This window comes from Salvelinus namaycush, chromosome 10, assembly GCF_016432855.1.
Source record: "Salvelinus namaycush isolate Seneca chromosome 10, SaNama_1.0, whole genome shotgun sequence".
NCBI classification, from domain to species: Eukaryota; Metazoa; Chordata; class Actinopteri; order Salmoniformes; family Salmonidae; genus Salvelinus; species Salvelinus namaycush.
The window spans coordinates 38,835,848-38,862,280 of NC_052316.1; the positions used below are offsets into that span (position 1 = coordinate 38,835,848).

Sequence of the window (26,433 nt, forward strand, 5' to 3'; positions counted from 1 at the left end):
TCACCCCACGCAGTATTGTAATCAGAACTGACCAGAAAGCATGTACTCCTTGGCTCAGACAGTGTAGTAGTGTGGGCTCAATAGCATCTCATTAGTGTGCAAGATCTTTAGAATCAGCTGTACATGTGATGAAAGAGTGCACTGCACATATTCCATTGAATTGGGGATAGTTTAACCAAAATATGCCACAAGTCCTAGAATTGCCTTATGTGTATGCCACAAAAAAAAGGTTCACTGTTATAAGCTAACTTTTTTGATGGATTGAAGCAAAATTCCCCAAATTCCAGGGCTTAACCTCCCATGGAAAATTTCTGGGAAAATTACAGAAATTTACCGGAAAGGTTCCGACCCTATGCAACGCTCGTTGTTTTCTACCCTTATCACCTGGGGGCGGCCCGTCAGGAAGGCCAGGATCCAGTTGCAGAGGGAGGTGTTTAGTCCCAGTGTCCTTAGTTAGTGATGAGCTTTGAGGGCACTATGGTGTTGAACACTGAGCTTTAGTCAATGAATAGCATTCCCACATAGGTGTTCCTTTTGTCCAGGTGTGAAAGGGCAGTGTGGAGTGCAATAAAGATTGCATCATCTGTGGATCTGTTAGGGCGGTATGCAAATTGGAGTGGGTCTAGGGTTTCTGGGATAATGGTGTGGATGTGAGCCATGACCAGCCGTTAAAAGCTCTTCATGGCTACAGATGTGAGTGCTACGGGTCGGTAGTCATTTAGGCAGGTTACCTTAGTGTTCTTGGGCACATGACCTATGGTGGTCTGCTTGAAACATGTTGGTATTACAGACTCAGACAGGGAGAGGTTGAAAATGTCAGTGAAGACACTTGCCAGTTGGTCAGTGCATGCTCGGAGTACACGTCCTGGTAATCCGTCTGGCCCTGCGGCCTTGTGAATGTTGACCTGTTTAAAGGTCTTACTCATGTCATGACTAGCAGAGATGTGAACCCCCCCCCCCCCCTCTCATGTTAGGAGGGGTCAGTTTTATGACTTTAACAACCACGTCATAAATTCCATGCAGAGACTCATCTCTCCTTCACCATGCAGTATGTAGAGAAAGAGTTTCACTGTAAGACAAAGGAAAATACTCCTACCTCTCCGAATTGGAGAATTAAACATTATTCCTAATTTAGAGAATGTGGAAACAAGCTACGACCCTGTCCGTTTTGTTTCATTTTTGTGACCTCATGAAAGACAATACAGCCACATTACCCTAACTCTGTTTATACAAGGTCGTCAATTATGAGGCTTGCATCTAAAGGTTGGATAAAATGTTTTACTAAGTATAAGAATACTTTTGAAAAGATTACAATGTGATTTAAGTCTTCTAAAATTAAAAAGTGTTTGTTTTAATGGTAACTCATGACCAGCCAGTGGACACGGCCAAGTGAACAGACATTGGTTGGAAATGATGAACCAACCCCTTTTCCACTCTAGAATAAAAGCCCCCACGAAGAAAAGTCACCGCAGTTCCAAATACCGTGAGGACTTGTCTAAAACATTTAAAAAGGGCTAAGTCTAATTTTAACTCTACAAGCCAGACAACGTGAGAGCTTGCTCCACACGTGAAATGGTATGAACTCTGAACTATTGATCTATAAACTATAAGAAGAAGTGAGTCCTAGATTACAGCCTAACAGACTGCAACTGGAAAGGTAGCAAATCTAGTAAGAACATTGACCGACGCAGAAACCACAACATCTCACTCCACGACGACCCGGAAGAATCTACAAATGACAATGGCGACCTCGACTGGGCAAAACAGAGCCTCACACCACCAGCTCAACTATCGAAGCCAGCTTCACGTAAATACAATGCATTACTTTTCTCCGAACGAGCGATCGTTAGTGGCATATGCATTTATGTGAGAATAGCTTCCCATGTCCGATAGAGACCCATTCCTTAGACTTCCTTCCAACCCCCCTCCCCTCCCCCCTTTCCTCTCTGAATCTATCGTGGTATAAACCAAACTGGTTTAGTCCACTAGGGACGGTATTTACTGTATAATGTTATTATGTATTGTACATTCTGTCATTCTTTAATTAGTTAGTGAATAAATAATTGAGCCAATTTGGGTATGAATGATTCATAGTAAAGGATGGGTTCGTGCAGATAACCAAGATTTTATCATGTTCAGATGAGACTGATATTAGGTAAAGATTAATTAATTACCGATTGACTACAATTGATTTAAAAGATCTTCAGATCTTTAAGAGTGGATTCGGGAGATAGCCGCTCTATATAAACTAACTCTTCCGTGGTGACCCAGGTTATTAACGAGTTAATAGTTGCATGGTTTAATTCAATCACGTAATCAATCAAACATTAGATAATCGATTTGATAAAATCGCTTGTCATCACATTAAAGAAGTCAGAGACATGACACTCACATCGGCTGCGGAGTGCGTGATCACACAGTCGTCTGGAACAGCTGATGTTCTCATGCATGTTTCAGTGTTAGTTGCCTCGAAGCGAGCATAAAAGTTATTTAGCTTGTCTGGTAGGCTCATGTCACTGGGCAGACCTTGGCTGTGCTTCCCTTTGTAGTCTGTAATAGTTTGCAAGCCCTGCCACATCCGACGAGTGTCGGAGCCGGTGTAGTATGATTCGATCTTAGTCCTGTATTGACACATTGCCTGTTTGTTGGTTCATCGGAGGGCATAGTGGGATTTCTTATAGGCTTCCGGATTAGAGTCCCGCTCCTTGAAAGCGGCAGCTCCACCCTTTAGCTCAGTGAGGATGTTGCCTGTAATCCATTGCTTCTGGTTGGGGTATGTATGTACAGTCACTGTGGGGACGACGTCATCGATGCACTTATTGATGAAGCCATTGACTGATATGGTGTACTCCTCAATGCCATCGGAAGAATCTCATAACCTATTCCAGTCTGTGCTAGCAAAACAGTCCTGTAATTTACCATCTGCTTCATCTGACCACTTTTTAATTGACCAAGTCACAGGTGCTTCCTGCTTAAAAAATTGTTTTGTAAGCAGGAATCAGGAGGATAGAATTATGGTCAGATTTGCCAAATGGAGGGTGAGGGAGAGCTTGGTACGCTTCTCTGTGTGTGGAGTAAAGGCAGTCTAGAGTTTTTTTCCCTTTGGTTGCACATTTAACATGCTGGTAAAAGTTAGGTAAACCTGATTTTAGTTTCCCTGCATTAAAGTCCTCGGCCACTAGGAGCTTCCTCTGAATGAGCGTTTTCCTGTTTGCTTATGGCGGTATACAGCTCATTGGCTCATTGCCAATACCGGTCTGTGGTGGTATGTAGACAGACAAAACAGACAAAACCTTGAGACTTCCTTAGATATCGTGCACCAGCTGTTGTTTACAAATATACATAAACCTTCACCCCTTGTCTTACCAGAGGCTGCTGTTCTATCCTGCCGATAGTGTATAACCTGCCAGCTGTATGTTATTAATGTTGTTAGATTTTCTCAGGTTTTCACCTGCAGAATCAGTTTTGTTATACTCACAGACAATATTTTGACAGTTTTGGAAACTTTGGAGTGTTTTCTATCCTAATCTGTAAATTATATGCATATTCTACGATTTGGACCTGAGAAATAGTCCGTTTACCTTGGGAACGTTATTTAAAAATTAAAAATAAAATCTGACCCCTAGCGTCAAGTTAAGAGGCCCATCAGACAAATTCTTTGGCCACTATACCCACCATACGGAGCCCTGCTGATCCGTCGTCCGAACCGTCGCCTGAACCGGAACCCCAACAGAAGCTAGCCAGCTAACTAGCTACTAGCTAGTAGTCAGCTAGCCACTGCTAGCGGTCATCAGCCACCTCTAGCACGGACAACTCTCGCCAGTCTACACAGCGCGACTCAAACCAGAGCAAATCGGACTTATTTTAAATTATATTTCTAGGGTCAAAATCTCTTTCATCGTCACTCTATGCACAGGTTTACCCTCACTGTATCCACATCATACCATTCCTTTGTCTGTACATTATGCCTTGAATCTATTCTACCGTGCCCAGAAAACTGCTCCTTTTACTCTCTGTTCTGAACGTAATAGACGACGAGTTATTTTAGCCTTTAGCCGTACCCTTATCCTACTCCTCCTCTGTTCTTCTGGTGATGTGGAGGTTAATCCAGGCCCTGCAGTGCCTCGCTCCACTCCCATTCCCCAGGCGCTATCATTTGTTGACTTCTGTAATGGTAAAAGCTTTGGTTTCATGCATGTTAACATTAGAAGCCTCCTCCCTAAGTTTGTTTTATTCACTGCCCTAGCACACTCTGCCAACCCGGATGTTCTAGCCGTGTCTGAATCCTGGCTCAGGAAGACCACCAAGGGGGCGGTGTTGCAATCTACTGCAGAGATAGCCTGCAGAGTTCTGTCTTACTATCAAGGTCTGTATCCAAACAATTCGAGCTTCTACTTTTAAAAATCCACCTCTCCAGAAACAAGTCCCTCACCGTTGCCGGTTGCTATAGACCACCCTCAGCCCCTATCTGTGCCCTGGACACCATATGTGAACTGATTGCCCCCCATCTATCTTCAGAGCTTGTGCTGCTAGGTCACCTAAACTGTGACAAGCTTAACACCCTGGCCATCCTACAATCTAAGAATGATGCCCTCAATTTCTCACAAATGATCAATGAACCCACCAGGTACAACCCCAAATCCGTAAACACGGGCACACTCATAGATGTCATCCTAACCAACTTGCCCTCCAAATACACCTCTGCTGTTTTCAACCAAGATCTCAGCGATCACTGCCTCATTGCCTGCATCCGTAACGGGTCTGCGGTCAAACGACCACCCCTCATCACTATCAAACGCTCCCTAAAACACTTCAGCAAGCAGGCCTTCCTAATCGACCTGGCCGGGGTATCCTGGAAGGATATTGACCTCATCCCGTCAGTAGAGGATGCCTGGTCATTCTTTAAAAGTGCCTTCCTCACCATCTTAAATAGGCATGCCCCTTTCAAAAAATGTTGAACCAGGAATAGATATATCCCTTGGTTCTCTCCAGACCTGACTGCCCTTGACCAGCACAAAAACATCCTGTGGCGTTCTGCATTAGCATCGAATAGCCCCAGTGATATGCAACTTTTCAGGCAAGTTAGGAACAAATATACACAGGCAGTTAGGCAAGCTAAGGCTAGCTTTTTCAAGCAGAAATGTGCATCCTGTAGCACAAACTCAAAAAAGTTCTGGGACACTGTAAAGTCCATGGAGAATAAGATCACCTCCTCCCAGCTGTCCACTGCACTGAGGCTAGGAAACACTGTCACCGCTGATAAATCCACTATAATTGAGAATTTCAATAAGCATTTTTCTACAGCTGACCATGCTTTCCACCTGGCTACCCCTACCCTGGTCAACAGCCCTGCACTCCCCACAGCAACTCGCCCAAGCCTCCCCCATTTCTCCTTCACCCAAATTCAGACAGCTGATGTTCTTAAAGAACTGCAAAACTTGGACCCCTACAAATCACCCGGGCTAGACAATCTGGACACTCTCTTTTGAAAATGATCTGCAAAGAGGGAGACACTCTAGACCCAAATTGCTACAGACCTACGTAGATCTATCCTACCCTGCCTTTCTAAGGTCTTCGAAAGCCAAGTCAACAAACAGATTACCGATCATTTCGAATCCCACCGTACCTTCTCCGCTATGCAATCAGGTTTCAGAGCTGGTCATGGGTGCACCTCAGCCACGCTCAAGGTCCTAAACGATATCATAACTGCCATCGATAAGAGACATTACTGTGCAGCCGTATTCATCGACCTGGCCAAGGCTTTCGACTCTGTCAATCAGCACAATCTTATTGGCAGACTCGACATTCTTGGTTTCTCAAATGATTGCCTCGCCTGGTTCACCAACTACTTCTCTGATAGAGTTCATTGTGTCAAATCTGAGGGCCTGTTGTCCGGACCTCTTGCAGTCTCTATGGGGGTGCCACAGGGTTCAAATCTCGGGCCGACTCTCTTCTCTGTATACATCAATGATGTCGCTCTCGCTGCTGGTGATTCTCTGATCCACCTCTATGCAGACGACACTATTCTGTATTCTTCTGGCCCTTCTTTGGACACTGTGTTAACTAACCTCCAGACGAGCTTCAATGCCATACAACACTCCTTCCGTGGCCTCCAACTGCTCTTAAATGCAAGTAAAACTAAATGCATGCTCTTCAACCGATCACTGCCCGCACCTGCACGCCCATCCAGCATCACTATTCTGGACGGTTCTGATTTAGAATATGTGGACAACTACAAATACCTAGGTGCCTGGCTAGACTGTAAACTCTCCTTGAAGACTCACATTATGCATCTCCAATCCAAAATTAAATCTAGAATTGGCTTCCTATTTCACAACAATGCGTCCTTCACTCATGCTGCCAAACATACCCTCGTAAAACTGACCATCCTACCGATCCTCGACTTCGGCGATGTCATCTATAAAATAGCCTCCAACACTCTACTCAACAAATTGGATGCAATCTATCACAGTGCCTTCCGTTTTGTCACCAAAGCCCCATATACTACCCACCACTGCGACCTGTACGCTCTCGTTGGCTGGCCATCGCTTCGTACTCATCGCCAAACCCACTGGCTCCAGGTCATCTACAAGTTTCTGCTAGGTAAAGCCACGCCTTATCTCAGCTCACTGGTCACCATAGCAGCACCCACCCGTAGCACACGCTCCAGCAGGAATATCTCACTGGTCACCCCCAAAGCCAATTCCTCCTTTGGCCGCCTTTCCTTCCAGTTCTCTGCTGCCAATGACTGGAACGAACTTCAAAAATCACTGAAGCTGGAGACCCATATCTCCCTCACTAGCTTTAAGCACCAGCTGTCAGAGCAGCTCACAGAGCACTGCACCTGTACATAGCCCATCTGTAAACAGCCCATCTATCTACCTCATCCCCATACTGTATTTATTTATTTATCTTGCTCCTTTGCACCCCAGTACTTGCACATTCATCTTCTGCACATCTACCATTCCAGTGTCTAATTGCTATATTGTAATTACTTCGCCACCATGGCCTATTTATTGCCTTTACCTCCCTTATCTTACCTCATTTGCACTCACTGTATATAGATTTTTCTTTTTTCTACTGTATTATTGACTGTATGTTTGTTTATTCCATGTGTAACTCTGTGTTGTTGTATGTGTCGAACTGCTGTGCTTTATCTTGGCCAGGTCGCAGTTGTAAATGAAAACTTGTTCTCAACAAGCCTACCTGGTTAAATAAAGGACAAATAAAAAATATAAAAAATAGACACCAACGTTGATATACTGTATAAACAATTATCTAGGCTAAGTAAAACCAATTCTTATTTTGTATCTACTGCTCTGCTAACTAGATAACTAAAGTGTAGTCAGTGACTAGCTAAGACAGAGAAAGAGGACGGAAAAAATGTATGGATTGGACAAAGTCCCCCACTCGGGTTGTGAACAGCAGTTGGGAGTGTCGGCTAGAGATGACCTGTAGTCTTGCTGAGGTCTCCTCTGTTACTAATTAGCATTTTGAATTTGACTAAATTGAGGCTAATATATTGATCAAACTCACTTTGTTCGAGAGAGAATTCCATGTCCATCAAAATGTCAGCATAGGATAAGCCTACATGAAACAGACCTTATATAAAGTAGTTCTAAAATCCCAGATGCAAAAATGAATGGGGAAAAAACGATTGGAACCATTACAGATTTTTACCGCTAGGTTTTATTGATATTATGACACCTCCACTGTCTATTGGGCTCTGAAGGGCTACCCCCTCTTGCCTCCTGAATAATGTAATTACTGGTTAAAGAGACAGTGCACACTTTTATAAAATAATATACTTCTATGCAAATGTTGTTGATCAGTAAAATAAAATAAGTCTCAAATTGAAGGGAAACAGATTGTTTGTCAAGCTCAATAAGTCACTCCTATTGAAAATGTTTTGTATTGTAAGGTATTACTGGATGGTTGGAGCTAGAAACATAAGCATTTTGCTGAACCTGCGATAACATATGCAAATATGTGTTCACACCAATTTGGGGTGGGGGGATTTGATTGAACAGAGTAGTAGCTGCGTTAATCTCTCTGGATCAAGTGCCATTCTGTCACTTTGGCTAATATACAATTTATTTTCTATTTAGTATAGTCCTATTGAGTATCGTGATGGTATCAAATATTGTGATAGTAAATATGGTATCGGTATCGAGGTCAAAGTTATGGTATTGTAACAACACTAGTAGGGATAATGATGAGGACTCATTTTGTTATGCAGGAGAGGCGTGGTCTGTCATTCTCTAACGGGAGAGGAGAGAGGAAAACGTCCGATAGAAATGCCTTTTTGTGTGATTCCTTCCATATTTGATGTTGTCCGCTAGGTGGAGACACTGAGGCCCGTGTTGTTGGTCGCTCCGACTGGTAGTCAGTCGTTCAGCCTCAGTACCAGTCAAGAGTGCGCTTCGATCAGCAGCATAGCACAGAACAGAGCAGGGACGGAGAAAAGAGAGAGAAGAGGCTGCCTTCTACATGCCGCTGTCGCCCGTTTCCTAGTGGGCATTCTCAAATTGGACCGCGAAGAAAGAGCGACTTTTCACAACGCATTCGAAAAAAGGAATTTGTATAATGTTTCTTACTGCGGGCGCTCTATTGATGCTACTGGCAGCTGTGCAGGTAAGAAAAGGCTGTGTTGGTAGTCGGAGTGGTGTGTGTGGTGGTGGGACGTGGTCTGATGAGTTGGCTCTCTTTGACTCAATCTGCGGGGATAGACTGCATTTATTTCCCTCTACATTGCCTCGATATTAGGTCGTTGGCTTATATTGATTTTCGACTATGCATTAGAATCACGCTCAAACGTTGCCTATTTGAGGATTTCGTTATGCTAAAATGTATCCGTGCTTGTGATAACAACATTGGTCTAGCCTTCGAGCTTGCAGTGATAGGGTAGCCTGTTTGTTATAGTAGCCTAATCTTGAAGTTTGAACTGCTCTCTGATGATGGTGGGCATTTACCGAATTTCATAATCGAGCTACCCCACTGGGCACAGAGGTCACAGTTCCGCGTCTAATTTTGATTTGGTTGAGTTGTCAACTAACGTGAATTTTCAACGTGAAATCAACAAAAAAATGTCACCATGCCATTGGATTTTATTTAAAAGTTGGTTGAAAAAATGACGCTATTTCCTTACGTTGATGACTTTTTGCAAATCCAATCAGCTTTCCACGTTCAACATCGTCGCATTTAATTTGTGTTGTTGAAATGACGTATAAACAACGTTGATTCAACCAGTTTTTGCCAAGAGGGACACATTTGTCTGCTCCGTATTCACCCATAATTCAAAATCTATAGGCTACGCCTATATGGAATGCTGTTATGGCTATTTGGGACTTTTGTATACTTTGGTAGACGCGTCACCAGGCTGAAGTTGAACCCATGGACTGAATCGGATGTTTAGGCTACGGCTCACCAACAACTGTAACAATTTACGGACATTAAAGTAGCCGCGGGACAATCGCCCGTTGCCGCAACACAAATCAGATCAGATGATTGGTTTTTAGAGATGCTAATGATTCAAAACACATGCACGGTACACACAAACGCACACACACACACACGAACGCACACACGCACATGGATAGCCTATTGTTTTTTAGTCCGTTGGCTACACCATAATCTAATTTGCTAACCTATATCAACATTACAGAGATGACCCGAGTAAACCCCAACATCTCGGGTTAGGGTCAGTCCCATGCCGACAACAAAGCCGTGGTCAATCACCCGAGCAGGGTGGATGTTGTTGAATGTTGAGTTAGTGTGCGCTTCGCTAACAGGTTGTAAAATGAGGACGCTGGACAGATTTCTCATGCCTATCGCGTTGTTAAACGAGGAGTACATTAACTGAACAGATTTATAATGCCTATCGAGTAGGCTACAGTTTACTATATTTCAGCTCGCGGTTATGTTATAAACACTGTGGGATTGTAACTCATATTTATTCACCGTGTTTGTCTCGAAAGCTTCCCCATCCCCTCAAAGCATGTACTATAGGCTACCCAACCCGTTTGGTTTAGCATATCCCTTGTGTTAATGTATTCATTTAGCACAGTATAGGTATTTGAAACATGTATAGATACGTTTTATGTTGGAAAGTAAGATAAACAACTGAGAAGCAAATAAATAGAGTGATTGCAGAGAATTTGCAGATTAGAATTGATTAGAATTGAATGAGTAAATTCACATGGAAGGGTTACAGGTTTTTGACACAATCACATACACTGATCTTGAATACTTCTGAAATACCCTATTCCTTCATATCTCCCCTGAACTAATGACTGATCTGAAAAGCATCTTATAGGTGAAAGCAAGCAATAGGTTCTAATACATAGCTTTCACCTGTATATAGCCATGTCAGATCTGTGATCACCACGAGGGTGAAGGTGGAGGGTGTGTTGACTTTCTGAAGTTCTGTAGTAGCAGGGTCTGGATCCCAAATGGCACCCTGGTCAAAAGTAGAGCACTATAAGGAATAGGGTGCCATTTGGGATGTCGACAGGCTAATCATGCTACCCACTAACCCTTACCCTTATTACTCTAATCACCTGCCTGAGTGACGTATGCCATTGTGCTGCTCTGTGAGGGGGGAGGGGATCGGGTAGGGGGCAGGGAGGGGAGCATAGAGAGGTGGCCTTCTGCCACTGAGCAGGGCCCCTCCTAATGTGCCATCATTGTTGCTCTTATATAGTCCTATATGTTGTTATATTTCATTTAGAATATGTTTATTTTATGCAGTCTATATTATATTGCATTTGGAGCTGGTTAACATGTCTCTTCTCTTGCCTATCATGATATTTCTTAGTGGTTATTACATTGCTGTTACCTCTATTAATATAAACTACTCAGCAGACACTTTTCCAAAGCAGTTTATAGTGCAGTGAGTGCATACATTTATAAGTACGTGTAACCCCTAGGATTATATTGATTATTGTAGCTCACACCCTTCTGTTCTAATTCTCTGTTTTCCAGGTTGCTGTGCATGGCGGGCGGGCCGTGGGGTTGTTGCCACGGAGGCAGAGGTCGTTGCCGTGCACACAAGGGTTCTCCCAGGAGGAGTACAGTATTGCCGTGGACGAGGAGCTGAGAGAGGGACAAGCACTCCTCACCGGTACGTCTTACACACAAACACCTGTCTGTGTGAACACATAAGCACACGTCGAATGCACACACACACACTCAGTAAGTGGGTAGAGTCTGCACAACAGTATGGAGGAGTTTTCCCTTATGAACACTGAGGGAGGGGGAGGATTAGGTGAGTATCAGGGAGACAGTGTGAGGGTCGGGGGCAGAGTGGGGGAGGGGCTGAAACCGTCTAGCTCGTCTCATACACAGTGGGTGTTTCCCCACACACACTCATTGACACACACACACAAACACTGACAGTGGGTGTTTCCCCATACGCACTCATTGACACACACACACAAACACACATATTGGGTGTTTCCCCACACGCACACACCACATGCTGATGAAACAGTGTGTGATCAATGAGATTGATCTGGCCAGCCTATATCCATCCTCTGATCAATGACCTCTGTCTGTGATCCACTCGGGGTGCGTGTGTGTGAATGAGTGTTACTAAGCTGTGCGGTTGATAGTGCCAGATGCATACCGAGGCAGACCTAGCTGTGAGTCTGTGTGTTCAGGAAGGTTAATTCACAGTTTATTGTGCTAGATGTCCTTTTATAGTTTCTAGTCTGTTGGCTATTTGTTTTATTTACATTTCATTGGCTCCTGTGAAGCTGTCAAACTCTTGCAAGGTAGTGATCTGACAGGAAGCTATGGTAAACACAAAGAGGGAGGGAGAGAGATAGGGAGGGAGGGAGTGACAGGGAGAGAGAGGGAGCTAGAAAGGGAGAGAGAGAGAGAGTAAAAAATATATATTTTTAGTTCACTTCTGTTTATTATCTATTTCACTTGCTTTGGCAATGTAAACATGTTTCCCATGCCAATAAAGCCCTTAAATTGAAATTGAATTGCGAGACAGAGGGGGTCTGAGTGAGGGAGAGAGATAGAGAGAGAGAGCATCCCCCTTTCCCATCTCTCCAATAAGAATTTCACACCAGGGCATGACATACCACAGTCTGACTGGATTTAGTGAGTGTGTGTGTATTTGTGTGTGTGTGTGTGTGTGTGTGTGTGTGTGTGTGTGTGTGTGTGTGTGTGTGTGTGTGTGTGTGTGTGTGTGTGTGTGTGTGTGTGTGTGTGTGTGTGTGTGTGTGTGTGTGTGTGTGTGTGTTATGATGTAATGATCTTTTGATTGTCCTGCTGATTCACTTCCTCTGTTCTTCGTATCAGGACATTAGCCATTAAGTGTTGTACACATAGGGTTGCAAAGTGAGGGTATATTACTTCAAACTTACCAGTAAACTGCAAGAAGTTTGTTATCTTTCAAGGATTTTATGTAATCTTTCACAAGATATCTATTGGCCCTTTTGGGTACTTCAAATTTTCACAGGTGTCTGTAATTATCTCTGGCCCTCTGTGTGGCCTTATCACATGTAAAATATATGAAATAATTAAATACAATTATAAAAAATAAAAATAGAATGAAAAAGCTGTAAAATATTATCCTAAATATAAACCGCCAACTTAGTGAATAACATTGGTGTTTATTTATTTGACTATGTCAATATGTATTTGTTGTCAATGTTATGGCGTCGAACTGGTGTCAGTTGTGAAGAACAGTCAGTAGTTGGAAGAGTTGAGTTAAATCATTCCATTGATGATTATATGCTTTTGTCATTAACTACGCTATTTTCTCTTTAACCATGGTCTGTCTACTAGAAACTCATGGACAATATGGACACAGATATAAAAAAAGGAATACTATATATGAATACATTTTTAACAAGTTATTCAAGTATACATTACCAAAGTTATGATAGATTGCCAAAGATTTTCAGTTAATTACTAAAATGACTGAATGTTTCAGTAACTTACCGGTAGCTTTGAAACCCTATGTATGTACACACACACACACCAGTCCAAAATATGGGAAAGAATTTCACTCACACACACACAGAGAGAGTGACAGAGACCGACAGACAGATAGAGGGTCACAGACAGACTGCCCTGGGGTACAGACAGCAGGAGGCTTAGTTAATTATTTAATTGGAGCAGGAGGAAGATAGTCAATTATTAATGAAGGGATGGAGAGGAGACATAATTTAAATCATAAGGAACAGGGATGAAAGGGTTTAGGGGAGGAGAGGGGCTAGGATGAGGGGTGGAGCAATTAAATGGGTTTAGGGGTGGAGAGAGGGGCTAGGATGAGGGGTGGAGCAATTAAATGGGTTTAGGGGTGGAGAGAGGGGCTAGGATGAGGGGTGGAGCAATTAAATGGGTTTAGGGGTGGAGAGAGGGGCTAGGATGAGGGGTGGAGCAATTAAATGGGTTTAGGGGTGGAGAGAGGGGCTAGGATGAGGGGTGGAGCAATTAAATGGGTTTAGGGGTGGAGAGAGGGGCTAGGATGAGGGGTGGAGCAATTAAATGGGTTTAGGGGTGGAGAGAGGGGCTAGGATGAGGGGTGGAGCGATGAAAGGGTTTAGGGGAGGAGAGAGGGGCTAGGATGAGGGGTGGAGCAATGAAAGGGTTTAGGGGTGGAGAGAGGGGCTAGGATGAGGGGTGGAGCAATTAAATGGGTTTAGGGGTGGAGAGAGGGGCTAGGATGAGGGGTGGAGCAATTAAATGGGTTTAGGGGTGGAGAGAGGGGCTAGGATGAGGGGTGGAGCAATTAAATGGGTTTAGGGGTGGAGAGAGGGGCTAGGATGAGGGGTGGAGCAATGAAAGGGTTTAGGGGTGGAGAGAGGGGCTAGGATGTTGTAGAGTTTAGGTGAGGGAGAAATAGAGGGATTAGGAGATGGAGAGATAGACTAAAAAGATGTAAGGAGAGGGATGTGCATCAGGGATGTGGTGGGGGAAAGTTCATAGACGCTCCACATATGGGCCACATCCTACGGTCTTTGCATCCATGTCTTCCTCTTCTTCTCTGTGGTTGTTGTTTCTTGTGGTGATCTGGCATTCCTGGCTGGTGAATAGGTTAAATCTCTATTTTGCTGAACCATGATGATCACCGCTGCCTCATAGACTGGACTCTCATTCTCACCCTGACCTAAGCATTAGCTGATTGGCTGATTGAGCTGTCTGTCTAGGTTATGGGCGATTGGCTCGCCTGTTGGCTCAGCTTGTTTGTTTGGACATGGTGGTCAGCCAGTGGTCACTCTCCGGTCAATGCAGACTTTTTCTGATTCACCACACTGTATGGGGAAGTTGGTGGCAGCAATCTTTAGAAATAGACATGGGAGTTTTGGGGCTGTTTTTTTTTTTATATTGTGGAACTGACTGTTTGATGTGTGGTCATGACTGTCCTTGTGTCTGTGTATTTATGGTCAATGATTCACCTGACCACCCTGCTGACAGAGACTAGGGGAGTGGAGTGAAGGCTGGTTGACTCAAAGCCTGCTCATCCTTCCCGGTGATGGACAGAGTGTGTGAGAAAGAGAGAGACAGAGGGACAGACAGACAGACAGACAGACAGAAATAGAGTGAGGGGTTGTATTACGGTCATATAGTGCAATGGTATCATTTAAATTCATGCACACATGGAAATTCCACACACAACTGCACTAACTCTTGGGAAGCAGAAGACAGATTTTATTCATGCCTGACCACACTATCTCCCTCCTCTCTGTTTTCTCTTTATTCTCTCTCTCTGCTCTCTCTCTTTTCTCTGTGTGGAGGACTGTCCCAGTTACACCCAACCCCATACATCACTGTCTCTGTCTGCCCCATACATCACTGTCTCTGTCTGCTGCATATTTTGGGAACTGGAGACAGAGAGCTCTATCTCTTTCATTCTCTCTCTCTCTCTTCCTCTCTAATCTTCCTTTCTCTCTTCCTCTCTAATCTTCCAATTTCTCTGTTTCTCTCTACGTTGTCCCCCCCTCTCTCTCTCTCTCCCTCTCTCTCTCTCTCTCTCTCTCTCTCTCTCTCTCTCTCTCTCTCTCTCTCTCTCTCAATTTCAATTCAAATTAAGGGCTTTATTTGCAGGGGAAACATATGTTTACATTGCCAAAGCAAGTAAAATAGATAATAAACAAAAGTTAAATGAACAATAAAAAATGAACAGTAAACATTACACTCACAAAAGTTCCAAAATAATAAAGACATTTCAAATGTCATATTATGTCCATATACAGTGTTGTAATGATGTGCAAATAGTTAAAGTACAAAAGGTAAAATAAATAAACATAAATATAGGTTGCATTTTCAATGGTGTTTGTTCTTCACCGGATGCCCTTATCTTGTGGAAACATCTTGCTGCTGTGATTGCAGACTGTGGTATTCCCACAATAGATATGGGAGTTTATCAAAATTAGATTTGTTTTCGAATTCTTTGTGGGTCTGTGTAATCTGAGGGAAATATGTGTCTCTAATATGGTCATACATTTGGCAGGAGGTTAGGAAGTGCAGCTCAGTTTCCACCTCATTTTGTGGGCAGTGTGCACATAGCCTGTCTTCTCTTGAGAGCTAGGTCTGCCTACGGCGGCCTTTCTCAATAGCAAGGCTATGCTCACTGAGTCTGTACATAGTCAAAGCTTTCCTTAAGTTTTGGTCAGTCACAGTGGTCAGGTATTCTGCCACTGTGTACTCTCTGTTTAGGGCCAAATAGCATTCTAGTTTGCTCTGTTTTTTTGTTAATTATTTCCAAGTAATTATCTTTTTGTTTTCTCATGATTTTGTTAGATCTCCCTCTCTCGCTCCCTCTCTCTCTCTCGCCCCCTCCCTCTCTCTATTGCTCCCTTTCTCTCTCTCTCGCTCCCTCTCTCTCTCTATTGCTCTCTCTCGCTTGCTCGCTCTCTCTCTCTCGCTCCCTCTCTCTCTCGCTCTCTCTCTCTCTCTCTCTCTCTCTCGCCGTATCTTTCTCTCCCTCATCTGTTTAGCTCTCTCTCTCTCTCTCTCCTTATCTGTCTAGCTCTCTCTTTATCTGTCTAGCTCTCTCACTCTCTCTCTCCTTATCTGTCTAGCTCTCTCTTTATCTGTCTAGCTCTCTCTCTCTCTCTCCTTATCTGTCTAGCTCTCTCTTTATCTGTCTAGCTCTCTCACTCTCTCTCTCAGTCTCCATCCCCTCTCTTTGTTTCTCTCTTACCTCCCTCCACCCCCTCTCTGTTTAATGTATCTGGGGTACAGTATGGGAGTGTGTGACATGTTAGCGTGGGTAGAAGGAAGCGCTAGTGCAGGTCTTCAGGGGAACTACCTAAAAGAGGAGGGACTTCTGTCAAACACAATCACTCCACATGTCTGATTAGTAGACCTAAAACACCCCTCTGTTTTCTCCTTTATCCCTCCATACTTTCTCTCCACTTTCTATGTTTTTCCTTTGAGACTGCTTAATAGTAGACAGCAGCCGTTAACATAAAGCACCCCTCTCTCTTCTTCTACATCCCTTCATACTTTCTCTATGTTTTCCTCTGAGACTGTTTCATGCTCTCTCTCTGCCCTGGGCGGTTTCTGTTTTGAGGTATGATCACAGCAGTTGGACTGCGCTGGAGTAACAGGAAGGTCACAGTGGTCTTTTCACGGTCAGTGAGGGGTGATGTGAGTGCAGGAGACGGTTAGTGACCGCAGAGCTATCACAGAGCAGAGCCAGATACAGTTCAGAGTTCAACATGAACTCTAGTCAAAGTACCACGCACAACTTCCAGTGTGTGTGTGTGTGTGTGTGTGCGTGTGTGTGTGTGTGTGTGTGTGTGTGTGTGTGTGTGTGTGTGTGTGTGTGTGTGTGTGTGTGGAAAGGGTTTAGCCTTCTGACTGTGTCTGGTTCTGATTATATGTCTGTGTCCGACTGAAGGAGAAACACCGGGCCGTGCCATGCAGACCTCTACAAGTATGTAAGGATTGCTAGTGAGGGGGAGTGAGGATTACCCTGCATGCCTCTGTTTGTGTGTGTACTTCTTTTTTACTCTTCTCTATTTTATCTCTCTTCCTGTTTTTCCTTCCTTTCCTCTCTACCTCTCTATTTGGATGGATAGAAGAGGGATGTTGAATTTTTCACCTGCCTCCCAGAAAGGGATGCACGTGTGGGTGCTTGTGTATGTTCCTGTGTGTGTTTGTCTGTTTGTGTGTCGAGTGTGTGCCTTTGCAAGCACTGGTGTGCCTTAATCATCAGTTGATATTAGCATTTTGAAAGCCTTCCCTCAGCCGTCCAGTGCAGTTATTGTTGTGTGGGTGCGTGGCTGCTGCCTGTCTGTCTGACTGTCCACATGTTTAGAGTATTAGTTTATCTATCCGAATCCTTATTTGAACTCAGAATGTGTGTGACTGACCCTCTGAAGTGTGTGTGTGTGTGTTTGAGAGAGAGGTAGGGAGAGAGTGTGTGTGTGTGTGTGTTTGAGGGAGAGGTAGGGAGAGAGTGTGTGTGTTTGAGAGAGAGGTAGGGAGAGAGTGTGTGTGTTTGAGAGAGAGGTAGGGAGAGAGTGTGTGTGTTTGAGAGAGAGGTAGGGAGAGAGTGTGTGTGTTTGAGAGAGAGGTAGGGAGAGAGTGTGTGTGTTTGAGAGAGAGGTAGGGAGAGAGTGTGTGTGTTTGAGAGAGAGGTAGGGAGAGAGTGTGTGTGTTTGAGAGAGAGGTAGGGAGAGAGTGTGTGTGTTTGAGAGAGAGGTAGGGAGAGAGTGTGTGTGTTTGAGAGAGAGGTAGGGAGAGAGTGTGTGTGTTTGAGAGAGAGGTAGGGAGAGAGTGTGTGTGTTTGAGAGAGAGGTAGGGAGAGAGTGTGTGTGTTTGAGAGAGAGGTAGGGAGAGAGTGTGTGTGTTTGAGAGAGAGGTAGGGAGAGAGTGTGTGTGTTTGAGAGAGAGGTAGGGAGAGAGTGTGTGTGTTTGAGAGAGAGGTAGGGAGAGTTGTAAAAAGGAAAGGGATGTGCGCTCGCTGCTCTCAGTCTTCAGCTCATGTGAATAATGTGGATGTGCGTTAAACACTCTGTTTTCCTCTCCTTTGCTTCTTAGCTCCTGCCATTAACAACATGTTAATATGCAGATATATTGTAGTACATTTACAGTGTAGTGGATATGACAGATACAAATGGATATGCCACTATATTATGATTGCGTGCAGCTCCAGGCTTGTGCACATTGCTGCACTTATAATGTGAAGAAATAATAGTTGATCAACATTTTAAGCTAAACGTTCTGATCTGTTGCATCAGACTAGGCTACATCAAACTTTTTTTTATGTAGCCTAGGCCTAGTGGTTGTATTTGGGATCTATCGTATTTCTTTCTCAACAAGCTGAACAATAGAATAGGTCAACTTTTTCACTATGGGGGATAATATATTGACATATTGATGATTAAGGCTCTTAGGCGGTACATCCATAAAACTAGGGGAAGCTGTCCCTAAGTGAATTATATAGCCTAATTAGCTTACATAAATAAATAAAAAGATTCAAAATAGGCTAGTAAAGCATGATTTGGCCACAGAGGATAATTAGCTTCCCCTAGCCTTAAAAATACAACTTGTGTATTGTTTGAAATCATATTGCCAACAGTCTGAAGGAAAGGCACCAGAAACAATTTGGGCAGCGTGCACAACAAATACCAAATAGATGATTGTTGAGTTGTTACTGTCAGTGAAAAGAGGCCCGGCCAGGAATATCGCAATATTTCTACATTAAATCGCAGGAAAACATAGTTTGGAAAACAAATGGCTATTGCTGTAAAGAGAAGACAATGACAAGTCTCAAATCTGTCTTTTACCTATACAATTCTCAACTTAATTGAGTGAACAACAGTAGGCCTATAGCCTGTCTGATTGGATAGGCGGAGAGCATCGGCCATATCCGCGGTGAGTGCGAACTGCACATATTCACTCTTTATCATTGTTGGGTCAGTTCTACTTAAAATCTTTTTTTTTAGGACAATAATTTCCTCTTCCAGTTTAGGACGTCATATTCTATTTGTCTCCCCTTCTCGTGACGTCATATTCTATTTGTCTCCCCTTCTCGTGACGTCATATTATATTTGTCTCCCCTTCTCGTGACGTCATATTCTATTTGTCTCCCCTTCTCGTGACGTCATATTCTATTTGTCTCCCATTCTCGTGACGTCATATTCTATTTGTCTCCCCTTCTCGTGACGTCATATTCTATTTGTCTCCCCTTCTCGTGACGTCATATTATATTTGTCTCCCCTTCTCGTGACGTCATATTATATTTGTCTCCCATTCTCGTGACGTCACATTCTGTTTGTCTCCCCTTCTCGTGACGTCATATTCTATTTGTCTCCCCTTCTCGTGACGTCATATTCTGTTTGTCTCCCCTTCTCGTGACGTCATATTCTATTTGTCTCCCCTTCTCGTGACATCATATTCTATTTGTCTCCCCTTCTCGTGACGTCATATTATATTTGTCTCCCCTTCTCGTGACGTCCCATTCTGTTTGTCTCCCCTTCTCGTGACGTCATATTCTGTTTGTCTCCCCTTCTCGTGACGTCATATTATATTTGTCTCCCCTTCTCGTGACGTCACATTCTGTTTGTCTCCCCTTCTCGTGACGTCATATTCTATTTGTCTCCCCTTCTCGTGACGTCATTTTCTGTTTGTCTCCCATTCTCGTGACATCATATTCTATTTGTCTCCCATTCTCGTGACGTCATATTCTATTTGTCTCCCCTTCTCGTGACGTCATATTATATTTGTCTCCCCTTCTCGTGACGTCATATTCTATTTGTCTCCCATTCTCGTGACGTCATATTCTATTTGTCTCCCATTCTCGTGACGTCATATTCTATTTGTCTCCCCTTCTCGTGACGTCATATTCTATTTGTCTCCCCTTCTCGTGACGTCACATTCTGTTTGTCTCCCCTTCTCGTGACGTCACATTATATTCGTCTCCCATTCTCGTGACGTCATATTATATTTGTCTCCCCTTCTCGTGACGTCATATTCTATTTGTCTCCCCTTCTCGTGACGTCACATTATATTCGTCTCCCATTCTCGTGACGTCATATTCTATTTGTCTCCCCTTCTCGTGACGTCATATTCTGTTTGTCTCCCCTTCTCGTGACGTCATATTCTATTTGTCTCCCCTTCTCGTGACGTCACATTCTGTTTGTCTCCCCTTCTCGTGACGTCATATTCTATTTGTCTCCCCTTCTCGTGACATCACATTCTGTTTGTCTCCCCTTCTCGTGATGTCATATTCTGTTTGTCCCCCCTTCTCGTGACGTCATATTATACTTGTCTCCCCTTCTCGTGACGTCACATTCTGTTTGTCTCCCCTTCTCGTGACGTCATATTCTATTTGTCTCCCCTTCTCGTGACGTCACATTCTGTTTGTCTCCCCTTCTCGTGACGTCACATTCTATTTGTCTCCCCTTCTCGTAGGCCTATTATATTTACAACTTAGTTTTTATTGATCTGTTTGTCAGTGTGGGCAGAGTAGGCTACCCTGTAATTTGTCGTATTAAAAAAGATTCTGCTAATGTGTCCAGTCATATAAAGTGTAGTAGAACATCATGAAATGTGTTTATAAAAGGCTGAAAAGTACCTGATACAATACTATACATGCTCAGCCATGAAATGTGTTTATAAAAGGCCACGCTATACATGCTCAGCCATGCATTGAACAGTCTTTTTTGCGAACAGTGATTGAGTTATATTATTAGCCAAAATTTTGACTATATAATCTACTCATCACATTACGAATAGTAGGCAATCTTACATAAGTCTGAAAATGTGATATGCATGGAATGCTTTATTTTAAAGGTGCATATTTATTTACTTTTTTACTATTACCCCCTTTTACTCCCCAATTGTTAGTAGTTACTGTCTTGTCTCATCGCTGCAACTCCAGTACGGACTCGGGAGAAGCGAAGGTCGAGAGCCATGCGTCCTCCGAAACACAACCCAACCAAGCCGCACTGCTTCTTAACACAGCACGCATCCAACCCGGAAGCCAGCCGCACCAATGTGTCGGAGGAAACACCGTACACCTAGCGACCTGGTCAGCGTGCACTGCGCCCGGCCTGCCACAGGAGCTGCTAGTGCGCGATGAGACAAGGATATCCCTGCCGGCCAAACCCTCCCTAACCCGGACGACGCTTGGCCAATTGTGCGCCGCCCCATGGACCTCCCAGTCGCGGCCGGCTGCGACAGAGCCTGGGCTCAAACCCAGAGTCTCTGGTGGCACGGCTAGCACTGCGATGCAGTGCCTTAGACCACTGCGCCACCCGGGAGGCCCTAAGGTGCATTTTTATGGGGAAAATTTGCTTCCCCAAACTTGAAACTCACGAGCTGCCAATGCATGAGCTAGTGATTTAGCTGTTTGTTACTCATCGTGTTTGTGAGGAAAAGTAAATGTGGACATTTATTATAACATATTCAAAGTGCACGGTATAAACAACACACGTCATTGCATCCTCGACATGTTCTGTTAAAATTGATTACCATAATCGGAATGTGATTTATTTCATTCTGTGCACCGTGGGTGTACGCCCTAATTAGGTTACGCACCCAATGCATAGGCCTCAGGGTACGGTAAATTTCGCAAATGTCTGGTAAATTAAAATGCGGCTAGTCAAATGTCCAGCGCCACATTTTCATAACAGAAATCCTGGTGTGGCTGCATCCCAAATGGCACCCTATTCCCTATACAATGCACTACTTTTTAGTCAAAAGTAATGCACTAAAAAGGAATAGGGTGCCATTCGGGAGGCAGACTGTATCTTAAGTTAATGGAGAGGAAATGTAATCAGTTGGGCATGTCAGTGGCGTTTAGGCCTGTCAAGGTCTATTAGACCTCCATCCACATCATCATCATCACACACACATACATACACACGCACACACACATAAACATGTACACACACAACCATGTCACGACCTCATCACTGCTCCCACTGGTCCAACACACACACACACACACACACAGACACGCTCACTAGACTCTCCTGCTAATTAATGCAGGCACACGCAAATCAGATTGAGGGAAGGTTGTCGGAGAGAGGGAATGGAGAGAAGAAGGGGAGAGGGAGGGAGTGTGAGATGGCAGGGGTAGGAGAGATGATATTGTTAGAGGCACAGAGAGTTTCTGGTTTAATCTGTGGTGACAGCCTCTCTAGGCCCTCAGACACACACAGTCACTGACAGACTCTGTGTTGGGGCCAGGGGTGGGTGGCATTGAAAGTACAGCACAGGGATCTGTAATGACATTACCCCTCTTTGTTCATGACATTACCCCTCTCTGTTCATGACATTACCCCTCTCTGTTCATGACATTACCCCTCTCTGTTTATGACATTACCCCTCTCTGTTCATGACATTACCCCTCTCTACTCTCATCCTGCTGTTTTTGGCTGCTGTGTGTGTGTGTGTGTGTGTGTGTGTGTGTGTGTGTGTGTGTGTGTGTGTGTGTGTGTGTGTGTGTGTGTGTGTGTGTGTGTGTGTGTGTGTGTGTGTGTGTGTGTGTGTGTGTGTGTGTGTGTGTGTGTGGACGTGTTTAACTAATCTTGTGAGGAATAGTAAATGACCAAAAATGTTACCAACTGGTCACCACAAGGTCAAATGTTATTTCTAGGGGGTTTAGGGTTAAGGTTAGAATTAGGGTTAGGAGCTAGGGTTAAGGTTAGGTTTTTGGGTTAGGGTAAGAGTACGGGTTAGGGGGGCACCTTTTAGACAACCTATATCCATGTCAGTGATAATCCAACCCATCAGCCTGACAAAACTCTTTCTCTGTGTGTGTATGCTTTTGTGTCTGTGTGTAGGTTATACCACCCGTCTGGCATACCCTATTGTCGTTTTCAGGGTCAGGAATGTTTGTGTATGTCTCTTTGTGTGTTGTTGCGTGTGTGTCCGTGCCAATATCAGGGTGAGGTCTGTAGCATGACAGCTGTCCTATAAGGATTAGCTCTGTCTGTATGTCTCCTGTCTGTGTATGTTTGATCTGTTTGGTCTGCTCCCCAAGCTTGACAGCTGGACTGGTGTTTAGCTCCGCCAAATTACCCCTCCCCCTCCACTCAAACCCCTAACCCCTCCCCCTCCCACTCAAACCCCTAACCCCTACCACTACCCCCCCAAAGCCCCTAACCCCTACCACTACCCCCCCCCCCCCCCCCCCCCCCCCAAAGCCCCTAACCCCTGTCCCACTATCCGAACTGCTCTGTTTGGAATGAGCCCTCAAACGTCCTACCCCTTCCCCAAGTCCCTAACCTCTTTCCGACCTACACTGTTTACCCCCTTCCCAACCTGCTCTGTTTAGAATTAGCCCTCAAAACCCCCACCCCCTATCCCCCTACCCCTCCCCAACATGCTCTGTTTAGAATTACCCACTAGCCAGGGACATGACATACCTTTACCAGGCCATAAAACAACATAAACACCGTATGAAACAGGCCTAACCATGAAGCATAAAAAAACCTCACACACCGTATGAAACATATGCCTAACCATGAAGCATAAACAACCTCACACACCGTATGAAACATAGGCCTAACCATGAAGCATAAACAACCTCACACACCGTATGAAACATATGCCTAACCATGAAGCATAAACAACCTCACACACCGTATGAAACAGGCCTAACCATGAAGCATAAACAACCTCACACACCGTATGAAACATAGGCCTAACCATGAAGCATAAACAACCTCACACACCGTATGAAACATAGGCCTAACCATGAAGCATAAAACAACCTCACACACCATATGAAACAGGCCTAACCATGAAGCATAAACAACCTCACACACCGTATGAAACATATGCCTAACCATGAAGCATAAACAACCTCACACACCGTATGAAACAGGCCTAACCATGAAGCATAAACAACCTCACACACCGTATGAAACATAGGCCTAACCATGAAGCATAAACAACCTCACACACCGTATGAAACATAGGCCTAACCATGAAGCATAAAACAACCTCACACACCATATGAAACAGGCCTAACCATGAAGCATAAACAACCTCACACACCGTATGAAACAGGCCTAACCATGAAGCATAAACAACCTCACACACCGTATGAAACATATGCCTAACCATGAAGCATAAACAACCTCACACACCGTATGAAACAGGCCTAACCATGAAGCATAAAAGAACCTCACACACCGTATGAAACATAGGCCTAACCATGAAGCATAAACAACCTCACACACCGTATGAAACATAGGCCTAACCATGAAGCATAAACAACCTCACACACCGTATGAAAAAGGCCTAACCATGAAGCATAAACAACCTCACACACCGTATGAAACATAGGCCTAACCATGAAGCATAAACAACCTCACACACCATATGAAACAGGCCTAACCATGAAGCATAAACAACCTCACACACCGTATGAAACAGGCCTAACCATGAAGCATAAACAACCTCACACACCGTATGAAACATAGGCCTAACCATGAAGCATAAACAACCTCACACACCGTATGAAACAGGCCTAACCATGAAGCATAAACAACCTCACACACCGTATGAAACAGGCCTAACCATGAAGCATAAACAACCTCACACACCGTATGAAACATAGGCCTAACCATGAAGCATAAACAACCTCACACACCGTATGAAACATATGCCTAACCATGAAGCATAAACAACCTCACACACCGTATGAAACATATGCCTAACCATGAAGCATAAACAACCTCACACACCGTATGAAACATATGCCTAACCATGAAGCATAAAACAACCTCACACACCATATGAAACATAGGCCTAACCATGAAGCATAAACAACCTCACACACCGTATGAAACAGGCCTAACCATGAAGCATAAACAACCTCACACACCGTATGAAACAGGCCTAACCATGAAGCATAAACAACCTCACACACCGTATGAAACATATGCCTAACCATGAAGCATAAACAACCTCACACACCGTATGAAACATATGCCTAACCATGAAGCATAAACAACCTCACACACCGTATGAAACATATGCCTAACCATGAAGCATAAACAACCTCACACACCGTATGAAACATATGCCTAACCATGAAGCATAAACAACCTCACACACCGTATGAAACAGGCCTAACCATGAAGCATAAAACAACCTCACACACCGTATGAAACATAGGCCTAACCATGAAGCATAAACAACCTCACACACCGTATGAAAAAGGCCTAACCATGAAGCATAAACAACCTCACACACCGTATGAAACATAGGCCTAACCATGAAGCATAAACAACCTCACACACCGTATGAAACAGGCCTAACCATGAAGCATAAACAACCTCACACACCGTATGAAACAGGCCTAACCATGAAGCATAAACAACCTCACACACCATATGAAACAGGCCTAACCATGAAGCATAAACAACCTCACACACCGTATGAAACAGGCCTAACCATGAAGCATAAACAACCTCACACACCGTATGAAACATAGGCCTAACCATGAAGCATAAACAACCTCACACACCGTATGAAACAGGCCTAACCATGAAGCATAAACAACCTCACACACCGTATGAAACAGGCCTAACCATGAAGCATAAACAACCTCACACACCGTATGAAACATAGGCCTAACCATGAAGCATAAACAACCTCACACACCGTATGAAACATATGCCTAACCATGAAGCATAAAACAACCTCACACACCGTATGAAACATATGCCTAACCATGAAGCATAAACAACCTCACACACCGTATGAAACATATGCCTAACCATGAAGCATAAACAACCTCACACACCGTATGAAACAGGCCTAACCATGAAGCATAAAACAACCTCACACACCGTATGAAACAGGCCTAACCATGAAGCATAAACAACCTCACACACCGTATGAAACAGGCCTAACCATGAAGCATAAACAACCTCACACACCGTATGAAACAGGCCTAACCATGAAGCATAAACAACCTCACACACCGTATGAAACATATGCCTAACCATGAAGCATAAACAACCTCACACCACCCATAAACCAGGCCACCTTAACTCATAAAATAACCTTAGACGTAGTAAAATACACTACGGTGTTATAAATCACAGCCATTTTATACAATGAGACACAGAGAGACAGGCTACCATATGCTGCTGCTGGTGAATGTCCACTATATACTCATACACACACGCTCACACACACAAGCACACACACACACTCACACATACACACAAACACACACACACACAGCATCCCTTATCATTGTCAGTGTGCTGTCTTCAGATGCATTGAGATGGCCTTTGTGTGGTAACTGCATGAAACCCAGTTATCATGCTTTACTTAGCATGTGGCTGAATGCCTTGGCCTTGGCCTGGGCTGTTAATAGGATAAAGGCTTAGCTCCGCATCCCAAATTTCACCCTATTCCCTATATAGTGCATTGCTTTTGAACAGAGCCCTATAGGCTCTGGTCAAAAGTAGTGCACAATATAGAGAA

At 44.0% G+C, this 26,433-nt stretch overlaps 1 protein-coding gene across 1 annotated transcript in view; it reads left to right on the forward strand.

Annotated features, from left to right (window-relative positions):
* Nucleotides 1-8,418: 8,418 nt before the first annotated feature.
* The window catches only part of cdh2 (cadherin 2, type 1, N-cadherin (neuronal)), a 78,028-nt gene continuing 60,013 nt past the window's right edge, over nucleotides 8,419-26,433 (forward strand). The window contains exons 1-2 of the mRNA XM_039002843.1: nucleotides 8,419-8,634; nucleotides 10,984-11,122. Of these exons, the coding sequence (XP_038858771.1) occupies nucleotides 8,587-8,634; nucleotides 10,984-11,122 (187 nt within the window). The 5' untranslated portion in view covers nucleotides 8,419-8,586. The remainder of the gene's footprint in view (nucleotides 8,635-10,983; nucleotides 11,123-26,433) is intronic.